Source organism: Entelurus aequoreus, linkage group LG18, assembly GCF_033978785.1.
Source record: "Entelurus aequoreus isolate RoL-2023_Sb linkage group LG18, RoL_Eaeq_v1.1, whole genome shotgun sequence".
NCBI lineage: Eukaryota > Metazoa > Chordata > Actinopteri > Syngnathiformes > Syngnathidae > Entelurus > Entelurus aequoreus.
This window is the reverse complement of record NC_084748.1, coordinates 2,877,548-2,890,047: the sequence shown is the minus strand read 5'-3', so window position 1 is coordinate 2,890,047 and position 12,500 is coordinate 2,877,548. Positions and strand designations below refer to the sequence as shown.

At 39.3% G+C, this 12,500-nt stretch overlaps 1 protein-coding gene across 1 annotated transcript in view; it reads left to right on the top strand.

Annotated features, from left to right (window-relative positions):
* The window catches only part of LOC133633676 (RNA-binding protein 47-like), a 91,747-nt gene that overhangs the window by 66,738 nt on the left and 12,509 nt on the right, over positions 1 to 12,500 (top strand). Inside the window, exons 3-5 of the mRNA XM_062026294.1 lie at positions 6,338 to 7,193; positions 7,258 to 7,585; positions 8,076 to 8,192. Of these exons, the coding sequence (XP_061882278.1) occupies positions 6,369 to 7,193; positions 7,258 to 7,585; positions 8,076 to 8,192 (1,270 nt within the window). The 5' untranslated portion in view covers positions 6,338 to 6,368. The remainder of the gene's footprint in view (positions 1 to 6,337; positions 7,194 to 7,257; positions 7,586 to 8,075; positions 8,193 to 12,500) is intronic.

The window sequence follows — 12,500 nt, the reverse complement described above, 5'->3', positions numbered from 1 at the left end:
CCACATCTAGTGTGTGTGTGTGAGACAATCATTGGTACTTTAACTTTTATGTACACAGAAAGATTTTCCAAATGTTTATTTACATACCTTAATTGTTTCCGTAGTAAAACGGCTGGTCAAGCAAAACAGAAGTCGATAGCTAGCTCTCCAAACAGCGAAACGGACTCAAGAACTGGAATTTGTGAAACTGAAACAATACAAAAAGAATGCTATTGTAAGTTATTAATACTAACAAAGACACTGGTAATATGTTAACATATTTGCTAGTGCTAACGACGCTAGCTTCATTCCATTACGATAGCATGAGCAAATATGCATGAGAACAGTCCTACAGACATCACACACGGGACACTAAAGTAGGTATGAATTGTTTTAGTTATATTGTAAAACTTACAAACGTTGCTTGGAGGGATGAATGAAGAATCCCTACGAGTAGAAACGTTATGGACAATAGGGCTGTGAATCTTTGGGCACCACACGATTCGACTCGATTCTCGGGGGTAACGATTTTAATTATAATCTTGGCATTCTCCCTATGAGCTCCAAGCACACCTGTGAAGTGAAAACCATTCCAGGTGACTACCTCTTGAAGCTCATGGAGAGAATGCCAAGAGTGTGCAAAGCAGTCATCAGAGCAAAGGGTGGCTATTTTGAAGAAACTAGAATATAAAACATGTTTTCAGTTTTTTTTGTTAAGTACATAACTCCACATGTGTTCATTCATAGTTTTGATGTGACAATCTACAATGTAAATAGTCATGGAAATAAACATTGAATGAGGAGAAGGTGTGTACAAACTTTTGGCCTGTACTGTAGATACATATTGTTAAATATTTGTAATAGTTTTGGGTAGTTTTTGTGTTAAATATGACACTAGACCGGGGGTCGGCAACCCGCGGCTCTAGAGCCGCATGCGGCTCTTTAGCGCCGCCCTAGTGGCTCTCTGGAGATTTTTCAAAAATGTATGAAGAATGGAAAAAGATGAGGGGAAAAAATCTATTTTTTTGTTTAGTATGGTTTCTGTAGGAGGACAAACATGACACAAACCTCCCTAATTGTTATAAATCACACTATTTATATTAAACATGCTTCACTGATTGGAGTAATTGGCGAGCGCCGTTTTGTCCTACTAACTTTGGCGGTCCTTGAACTCACCGTATAGTTTGTTTACATGTATAACTTTCTCCGACTTTCTAGGACGTGTTTTATGCCACTTTTTTCTGTCTCATTTTGTCCACCACATTTTTAACAATGTACATGAATGCACAAAGGTGAGTTTTGTTGATGTTATTGACTTGTGTGGAGTGCTAATCAGACATATTTGGTCACTGCATGACTGCAAGCTAATCGATGCTAACATGCTATTTAGGCTAGCGATATGTACATATTGCATCATTATGCCTCATTTGTAGCTATATTTGAGCTCATTTAGTTTCCTTTAAGTCCTCTTAATTAAATGTATATCCCATGACACATGTAATATGGCTTTTAATTTTTTGCGGCTCCAGACAGATTTGTTTTTGTATTTTTGGTCCAATATGGCTCTTTCAACATTTTGGGTTGCCGACCCCTGCACTAGACAAATACAAAGTTTAAAAATCAGTGTTTCTGGCCTAATAATAACAATAGGAAACCAAAATAGGTAGAATGTATTTAAGGAAATGTTAGGGGGGTAAACATGCTGGTGTAGTAGGAGAGAAGTAGTTTTCACCGATTAATTACAGTGGGAATATTTTCCAATACATAACAATAATATTCTTACAGTTGTACCACAAAATATCAGGACTTTTAAGTCAGAGTCACAAAAAACTGTTTCGGTGTAGACTAGGGTTGTACGGTATACCGGTACCGATATAGTACCGCGATGCTAATGAATCACATTCGGTACTATACCGCCTCTAAAAAAGTACCGGTCCCCGCCCCTCCTTTTTTTGAACGGGCATGATAGGGCGTCGTCGCGTCATGACATTGCTGGTTTTACGAGCAGAGGAGCATGTTGGGCAGCGCACACACACAGAGTACTTACAAGCAGACACGGTGTGTGGACAGAAAAGGGAGAATGGACGCATTTTGGTGTGAAAAGTCAAGATAAGGGTGAAGTTATAACACTGAAACACCCTCAGGAAGAGCTGCTTTAAGACATGGCTCGCTAGTTAGCGGCTAACGTCCATCCACATTGATTGATTGATTGAGACTTTTATTAGTAGGTTGCACAGTGAAGTACATATTCCGTACAATTGACCACTAAATGGTAACACCCCAATAAGTTTTTCAACTTGTTTAAGTCGGGGTCCACTTAAATTGATTCATGATACAGATATATACTATCATATATACTATCATCATAATACACAGTGTTTTAGCTACTTCTAAATCACTAATCCTGGCCTCCATGGTGACAAATAAAGTCAGTTTCTTACAAGTATCATTATCACTGGAGGACGAGGAATAGCCAAACATGCTTCACTACACACCGTAGGAGGATACAATAGCTCACAATGTAAACAAACGCCATGGGTGGATCTACACCTGACATCCACTGTAATGATACCAAGTACAAAAGTGTATCTAGTCGATACTACTATGATTACATCGATATTTTGTATCTTTTTAAAAAATTCATATTATGTGTATAAACTCAGTAAATACGTCCCTGGACACATGAGGGCTTTGAATATGACCAATGTATGATCCTGTAACTACTTGGTATCAGATCCATACCCAAATGTGTGGTATCATCCAAAACTAATGTCAAGTATGAAAGAAGAGAAGAATAAGTGATTATTACATTTGAACAGAAGTGTAGATAGAACATGTTGAAACAGAAACCAGCACGACACCTACCCTTTACATCAGTATTTTTTAACCATATTATTACTGGTGTATTAGCTATTATATTTTATTGTATGATCTTGCAACTACTTGGTATCAGATCGATACCTAAATGTGTGGTATCATCCAAAACTAATGTCAAGTATGAAAGAGAAGAATAAGTGATTATTACATTTGAACAGAAGTGTAGATAGAACATGTTTAAAAGAGGAAATAAGCAGATATTAACAGTAAATGAACAAGTAGATTAATAATCAATTTTTACAGTTTGTCCCTCATAATGTGTAGAACAGGGGTCACCAACCTTTTTGAAACCAAGAGCTACTTCTTGGGTACTGATTAATGCGAAGGGCTACCAGTTTGATACACACTTAAATAAATTGCCAGAAATAGCCAATTTGCTCAATTTACCTTTAACTCCATGTTATTATTAATAATTAATGATATTTACACTTAATTGAACGGTTTAAAAGAGGAGAAAACACGAAAAAAAATGACAATTAAATTTTGAAACATAGTTTATCTTCAATTTCGACTCTTTAAAATTCAAAGAAAAACTAGCTAATTCGAATCTTTTTGAAAAAATTAAAAAAAGATTTTATGGAACATCATTAGTAATTTTTCCTGATTAAGATTATTTTAGAATTTTGATGACATGTTTTAAATAGGTTAAAATCCAATCTGCACTTTGTTAGAATATATAACAAATTGGACCAAGCTATATTTCTAACAAAGACAAATCATTATTTCTTCTACATTTTCCAGAACAAAAATTTTAAAAGAAATTCAAAAGACTTTGAAATAAGATTTCAATTTGATTCTACAGATTTTCTAGATTTGCCAGAATAATTTTTTTGAATTTTAATCATAATAAGTTTGAAGAAATATTTCACAAAAATTCTTTGTCGAAAAAACAGAAGCTAAAATGAAGAATTTAATTAAAATGTATTTATTATTCTTTACAATAAAAAAAAATGAATTTACTTGAACATCGATTTAAATTGTCAGGAAAAAAGAGGAAGCAATTTAAAAGGTAAAAAGGTATATGTGTTTAAAAATCCTAAAATCATTTTTAAGGTTGTATTTTTTCTCTAAAATTGTCTTTCTGAAAGTTATAAAAAGCAAAGTAAAAAAAATAATGAATTTATTTAAACAAGTGAAGACCAAGTCTTTAAAATATTTTCTTGGATTTTCAAATTCTATTTGAGTTTTGTCTCTCTTAGAATTAAAAATGTCGAGCAAAGCGAGACCAGCTTGCTAGTAAATAAATACAATTTAAAAAATAGAGGCAGCTCACTGGTAAGTGCTGCTATTTGAGCTATTTTTAGAACAGCTACTCATCTGGTCCTTACGGGCTACCTGGTGCCCGCGGGCACCGCGTTGGTGACCCCTGGTGTAGAAAATAATAGGTGTATAAATGACACAATATGTTACTGCATACGTCAGCAGACTAATTAGGAGTCTTTGTTTGTTTACTTACTACTAAAAGACAAGTTCACTATTTTATTTAAGGACTAAATGACAATAATAAACATATGTTTCATGTACTTTTTGTTCCAAATTAAGACAATAATGACAATTTTTTGTGGCCCCCTTTATTTAGAAAAGTACGGAAAAGTATGTAAACCCATTTTGGATGTCTGTATGATGATAGTGTGCATGGGTTCCAATGTGCTGCTCATCCTCAGCCAGGGTGAGGTAACGAGTGAACAGGTGTGTGTGTTGTGGGTCCGGTCTAGCGAACGTGTGCGTTGCCATGGTTGCCAGGCTTTGTGGACTTGCACCCAAGTCGCCCGCTTGGCTTTCGCCAGGAAAAAAGGTGGCAACAATCTTGAGGGACGTGCACAAAGAGCCAGCGATCACATTGTGGTGATTATTGATTTAGTGCTGTGGACTTTACGTTTCCTCCCTGAAAGCCAGCACTGTTGTCAGAAATAAGAGGTTTACGCTCAGAAGGCTGCTTGCTTGTTCCTTGTTCTTTTCATGGAACTTGTTCAAGTCCATACGGTGACGCTGAGCAGAATCCCCTGCAGACCCATGGAGGTGGACTTCATAAGATGCATAGCTGGATCATATTGAACATGTGACCCAGTTGAACTCGGTGAACCTTGAACTGGCGTTCAAGGGTTTATGGCTCTCCCAATCTCTTTGATAGGAGTGAAAGGTCAGCTCAACTCAACAAAACAAGGCTGTAAAAACTACTGATTAGGGGAAGGCAGCTAGAGGATTTATGGATGATTGTCATGGACATAGACAAATACCCTGTTTTACGGGTTATAGAGCGCCCACCACATTTTTTAAAGCAATACATATTTTTACGGACGGAACGCTGCAGATATATATATATATATATATATATATATATATATATATATATATATATATATATATATATATATATATATATATATATATATGGGTCTAATGGGTCCTTCCGTTTTGTTTGGTCAGCCGTTTTACTGCCGTGTTACAGACACCATTTGTAAACAATTAAGGCATGTAAATAAACATTTACAAAATATTTCGTACCGGCATATATCTGCAACAAAAATAAATAAATAAATAAATTAAATAAATAAATAAAACAAAAATAAATAAATAAATAATAAATAAATCAATTATAACAAAACAAAATTATATATATATATATATATATATATATATATATATATATATATATATATATATATATATATATATATATATATATATATATATATATATATATATATATATATGTCTTAATTAGGTTATCCAAAAAAAATAGTGCTCGATACCGTGGTAGAGCGTAATATGTATGTGTGGGAAAAAATCACAAGACTATTTCATCTCTACAGGCCTGTTTCATGAGAGTTTCCTCAATCATCAGGAGATTTTTCTCCTGATGATTGAGGAAACCCTCATGAAACAGGCCTGTAGAGATGAAATAGTCTTGTGATTTTTTCCCACACATACATATATATATATATATATATATATATATATATATATATATATATATATATATATATATATATATATATATATATATATATATATATATATATATATATATACTGTATACAGTATATATTAGTTTTTTGAGTTTGTATTTTTTTTATCGATTAAGAATCGTTACAAGTAAGAATCGTGATTCATATGAAAAACTAATTTTTTTTTGACAGCCCTAATATACTTCCTGTTCAAGGCACAAAACAGGACGTACATTTTCAAACCGCAGCACTTGCAGTACGCAAACTTGACCCAAAGGTGGCGCCATAGCACAAACAATAACACACCTGTTCCGTGTCCCTGTCTGTCCAGTATGAAAAGTATTTGTTGGATACAAAACATTTTGGTCGTTAGCGAAGAAAAATCCATAAATTAGCCGCGGGGTTAAAAAGCTCATAGTCCGGAAAATACGTTCCCTATTCCTAAATTGTTAATCATTGTGTGTTCTGTGCAGGATTGTTATGCAGAACACTTCAAAGGATTTTACTACAACCAAGTCTTTGCTGTCTTTTAGGCCACAGATCTGATCGGATGGTTTTGTCAGAATGACAGCCGAAGACCCTGCAAACTCTTCAACCATGAGCAACAATACCGCCTCCAAGTCCACCGCTGCGTCCCACCCTGCTCTCCTTGCGCAGAACCCCATTGTCGAAGGTGTCGTGGGCACCCCCAACGAGGCCGCCCTGGTGGCCTTGATGGAGCGCACGGGCTACACCATGGTCCAGGAGAACGGCCAACGTAAATACGGGCCTCCGCCTGGCTGGAACGGCCCGTCGCCACAGAGAGGATGCGAGATTTTTGTGGGCAAGATCCCAAGAGATGTTTATGAGGATGAGCTGGTGCCCGTGTTTGAGTCTGTGGGACGCATCTACGAGATGCGCCTGATGATGGACTTTGACGGGAAGAACCGAGGCTACGCGTTTGTGATGTACACTGAAAAACACGAGGCCAAACGAGCCGTGCGGGATCTCAACAACTACGAGGTACGGCCCGGCCGGCTCCTGGGCGTTTGCTCCTCTGTGGACAACTGCCGTCTGTTCATCGGCGGTATCCCCAAGACCAAAAAGCGGGAGGAGATCCTGGAGGAGGTCTCCAAAGTGACGGAGGGCGTGCTGGATGTGATCGTTTACGCCAGCGCCGCCGACAAGATGAAGAACCGCGGCTTTGCCTTCGTAGAATACGAGTCGCACCGCGCTGCCGCCATGGCCCGTAGGAAACTGATGCCCGGGCGCATTCAGCTCTGGGGCCATCAGATCGCAGTCGACTGGGCGGAGCCAGAAATTGACGTGGATGAAGATGTTATGGAGACAGTGAAGATCCTTTACGTCAGGAATCTCATGATGGAAACCAGCGAGGAAACGATCAAACAGGTTGGGGTACTTTGTAGTCTCCAATATCGACACAATGTTTAACCACATTTTCTCTGTCGACTAGGTCTTCAGCCAGTGGAACCCAGGCTGCGTAGAACGAGTGAAGAAAATCCGCGACTACGCTTTCGTTCACTTCACCACCCGGGACGATGCGGTGCTGGCCATGGACCACCTCAACGGGACAGAGGTGGAGGGCTCGTGCATCGAGGTGACCCTCGCCAAGCCGGTGGACAAAGAGCAGTACTCCCGGCAGAAGGCCTCAAAGGGGGGTTCTGCCGCTCCGGAAGCCCCGCAGCAGAACTACGTCTACCAGTGTGACCCCTACACGCTGGCCTACTACGGCTATCCCTACAGCACCCTCATCGGACCCAACAGAGACTACTTTGTCAAAGGTTAGAACTCTTCCTTTTGTCTCAGAAACGAGATTAAGAAAGTCTGAAACTGCAACAATCTCAGTCTCGATAAGCGGGACGGGGTGATAACCTCATGAATGCTAATCCTATTAACTTTGATGATTGATTGGATTTGGTGGAAACAGGAAAATCTATCAGACTTTTCGACAATCATTGTGTTTTGGTTTTCTCTCCAAAGGATCGTCACTGATACTGAACAATGGTAATCGCTCACGCCCTCATTCCTACTCATTCTTTCAATGAACAATGAGCCTTCTTGCTGTATTTCCTAACACCATCCCTTTCCTGCTACGCCGTCACCTTTCGCCACGTCAGGGTGGAATAAACCCAACGTCGCAGAGCCCTAAATACATTTTAGGAATCCCGAAAGTGGCCCTTTTTGCATCCCAGTTGCAATCAAACATGTCAGACGTCGATATAAAGTCCCAACGTGCTACACCCAGTAATTCTATTGCCCGTTGTATTTAAGCAGGTACTGTGCGAGGCCGTGGTCGCGCCACCACAGGTAACCGTACCCCTGGTCCCCGGGGGTCGTACCTGGGGGGTTACTCTGCCGGTCGTGGCATCTACAGCCGCTACCACGAGGGTAAGACCAAGCAGCCCGAAAAGCCTTATGAACTGATGCCCAGTCTGGAGCTGGCGGCCTCCGTCAACCAAGTTGCCATCAAAGGAGGCCCAAGTCAGTGAGATAGACGTAGCCATCCCTACCCTCACCCATCTCAAAAGCCTTGACTAAAAAACTTTCACCTCCGTTTCTTTCTGGACTCTTCTCACGGAAAGCGCCAAAAAAATGGTACAAAACGTATCCTTCAGTTTTTGAAGTTTGGTTATTTGGCTTTTCAAGTGTTTCTGTGAGAACAGCCTTTCTTTCGTCTTCCTGTGTGGTTCCAATGACTTCAGTCTAAATCTAAGACCCCGTTTACACTGCACACCAAATCTGATTGTTTTGCCCTCAAGTGACAAAGATAATTTTTTCCAGTCTTAACGATTACAAGTGCTTTAAATCTGATCTTTTCACCTAAGATCCAGGCCACATCAGGAGGTAGTCCGAATCCGATTGGAATCTGATCTTGTCAAATGTGTCAATTCAGTATAAACGGAAATGCGACCTGAATGCGACTTTTTCGTACGATATTCGGAAGTGAATACGCCATCACAACATCCGGTTTCGGTGAGCAAAGTCTTTTTTCCGGCGGCCAAATTTGAAGTGCGTCACTTGTCAATAGTGCGCAAATAATAAGTGGATGTAATGTATTAACGTACACTACCGTTCAACAGTTTGGGGTCACATTGAAATGTCCTTATTTTCAATGAAGATAACTTTAAACTAGTCTTAACTTTAAAGAAATACACTCTATACATTGCTAATGTGGTAAATGACTATTCTAGCTGCAAATGTCTGCTTTTTGGTGCAATATCTACATAGGTGTATAGAGGCCCATTTCCAGCAATTATCACTCCAGTGTTCTAATGGTACAATGTGTTTGCTCATTGGCTCAGAAGGCTAATTGATGGTTAGAAAACCCTTGTGCAATCATGTTCACAGTTTAGCTCGTTACAGAAGCTACAAAACTGACCTTCCTTTGAGCAGATTGAGTTTCTGGAGCATCACATTTGTGGGCTCAATTAAACGCTCAAAATGGCCAGAAAAAGAGAACTTTCATCTGAAACTCGACAGTCTATTCTTGTTCTTAGAAATGAAGGCTATTCCACTAAATTGTTTGGGTAACCCCAAACTTTTGAACGGTAGTGTATATTTGGATTACGAAGAAATAGCGATTGTTGAAGGACCGGAATTGACGCTGTGGCGTATTTGCTTCCATGTTACGTACATTGTTTACGCAAGTCCATCCATTTTCTACCGCTTATTCCCGTTGGGGTTGCGGGGGGCGCTGGAGCCTATCTCAGCTACAATTGGGCGGAAGGCGGGGTACACCCTGGACAAGTCGCCACCTAAGTGAGTTGGAAAATAACGTAGATCCACGCTGATGACTTAACAGCCATAAATAATAATAATAATAATAGATTTTATTTGTAAAAAGCACTTTACATTGAGTAAACAACCTCAAAGTGCTACAGTGTATTAAAAAAAAAAAAATACAAAAAATAAAAAGATATAAAAAATGTATAAAAATAAAAACTAGAACAGCAAAATAGCTAAAACTAGTAGGTAAATATCTAAAAAAAAAAAAAAGGCTTTTATAAAAAGAAGAGTTTTTAAGCCTTTTTTAAAAGCATCCACAGTCTGTGGTGCCCTCAGGTGGTCAGGGAGAGCGTTCCACAGACTGGGAGCGTCCGTAGCTTAGTCCTCGGAGGTTGGAGGAGGTTAGCCTGTCCGGAGCGGAGGTGTCGTGTGGAGGATTTGGGGGTGAGCAGTTCTTTGAGGTAGAGGGGGGGCATTTCCATGGAGGCACTGGTGGGTTAGTAGGGAGATTTTGAATTCAATCCTGAGTGGAACAGGAAGCCAGTGAAGGGATTTGAGAGTTGAAAGAGTAAAAAGATTAGAACCCTCCCGAATGTATTACATTCACACATTGTATTACTTTTGTTTATTTTTACGTGAAAAAACACTCATTTTAAAGGTGTGGCCACTTTTCTTTTATTTTGTCGTAAAAGTTCATTTACGCAATCTGGTCCACTTCCTTCGAACTGCGCATGCGAGTGACGTGGAGGCCACATTTATACTGGAGTCTGATATAGAACACACTGTACTTGCAATGTAAACAGTCAGCTGGAAAAAAAAATCCGATTTGGGCAGTGTAAACGTAGTCCAAATGTTCCTGGATGGGCCGACACCAAGACCATACCTTTTCTAACATGACCACATAGTCACAACTATTTGTTATTAACCCTTTCCTCATTCAACCTCGATGTTCAGACTGACAACGGCAAGGATATGACTTTGTATTTTCGTAAAAGCTGAAGAGGTTTTGGATCTCACCATAACCGAGCCACCGTGAGGCTTCAGAAAAGGTAGCGGGTTCAGTTGTGGTGTGAGGGAGGCGTGTCTGTAGTACAAGGAGATTAGCGTCGATGCTATCACAGCGGCAGTTGAATCCTAACAGGTTAGGTCGGTTTGATCAACTTTAGTGGAAAGGTTGTTTTTCTTCTGAGATGATGCTAAATCCGCGTGATGTTGCTGTGAAAATGTTCACGTTAGCATTGTAGCTCACGTAGCCATGCTAGCATCATCCCACTCCTTACAGGGGCTGTTTGCAAAATGTACACAGATGTCTAGGGGGCGCTAAGTATTTGACACAGTATATCACGGCTTCGAGGATGTAACCACGCACAAACGTAACGGGTGCACGCGCATTAGTTTTGGGTGTTGTTGGCTAATAGTAGCAATGTGGATAGCGAGCGTTAGCAGTTCAGCTAAATGTGTTGCTTTTCTGACATGGACTTGTTTCTTCAGCATTGTCCACACCTTTAAGTCAGGACTTTGGGAAGGCCATTCTAAAACCTTCATTCTAGCCGGATTTAGCCATTCCTTTACCACTTGTGAGGTGTGTTTGGGGTCATTGTCCTGTTGGAACACCCAACAAGACCCAACCTCCGGGCTGATGATGTTAGCTTGTCCTGGACAATTTGGAGCTAATCCTCCTTTTTCATTGTCCCATTTAAAGCAGCAGTTCCATTGTGGGAATTTTTTCCAGGTCAACAAACAACTTTGGTTTTTTTGTTCTGATTAAGAGGAATTATTTGACGGTTGAAAAGTAGTCGCCAGAAAAAAGGGTGGAAATAGGGCTTTGCAAAACCTGGAATTCTGGAAAATCCTGGAATTTTTTTGAACATGGAAAAATGATAGTTTGAATGTCCAGAATGAGTTGAATGTGTTGAAGGTGGAATGGTTGGAATGGGTTGAAAAATGTGGAAATTGTGCAACTTGGAAAAATGTCCCATTCATTTTGAATGGGGAAAAATGTCCCTGAAAACTGGGAATTCTTGGAAATCCGGGAATTTTTTTCAAGTTGTTGAAGGAGAGCACACGATTTTGACAACGCTGAATATTTTGTAGTTGGAACGGTTTGAATCGGATGAAAAATTGTGGAACTTTGAAAAATGTCCCGTTGATTTCAATGGGAATTTCATGAAAATGTGGGAATTTTGGGAAAAGGGGGAATTTTTTTTAAGAAAATGTTAAAAGACTTGAATTTGGAGGTGATTTTCCTTTTTCATTGTCCCATTTAAAGCAGCAGTTCCATTGGCAGCAAAACTGTCCCAGAGCTTGAAGTGGGTTGAAAAGTAGTCGCCAGAAAAAAGGGTGGAAATAGGGCTTTGCAAAACCTGGAATTCTGGAAAATCCTGGAATTTTTTTGAAGTTGGAAAAATGATAGTTTGAATGTCCAGGATGAGTTGAATGTGTTGAAGGTGAAATGGTTGGAATGGGTTGAAAAATGTGGAAATTGTGCAACTCGGAAAAATGTCCCATTCATTTTGAATGGGGAAAAATGTCCCTGAAAACTGGGAATTCTTGGAAATCCGGGAATTTTTTCAAGTTGTTGAAGGAGAGCACACAATTTTGACGACGTTGAATATTTTGGAGTTGGAACGGTTTGAATCGGATGAAAAATTGTGGAACTTTGAAAAATGTCCCGTTGATTTCAATGGGAATTTCAAGAAAATGTGGGAATTTTTGGAAAAGGGGGAATTTTCTTTAGAAAATGTTAAAAGACTTGAATTTGGACATGATTTTCCTTTTTCATTGTCCCATTTAAAGCAGCAGTTCCATTGTGGGAATTTTTTCCAGATCAACAAACAACTTTGTTTTTTTGTCCTGATTAAGAGGAATTATTTGACGGTTGAAAAGTAGTCACCAGAAAAAAGGGTGGAAATAGGGCTTTGCAAAACCTGGAATTCTGGAAAATCCTGAAATTTTTTTGAACATGGAAAA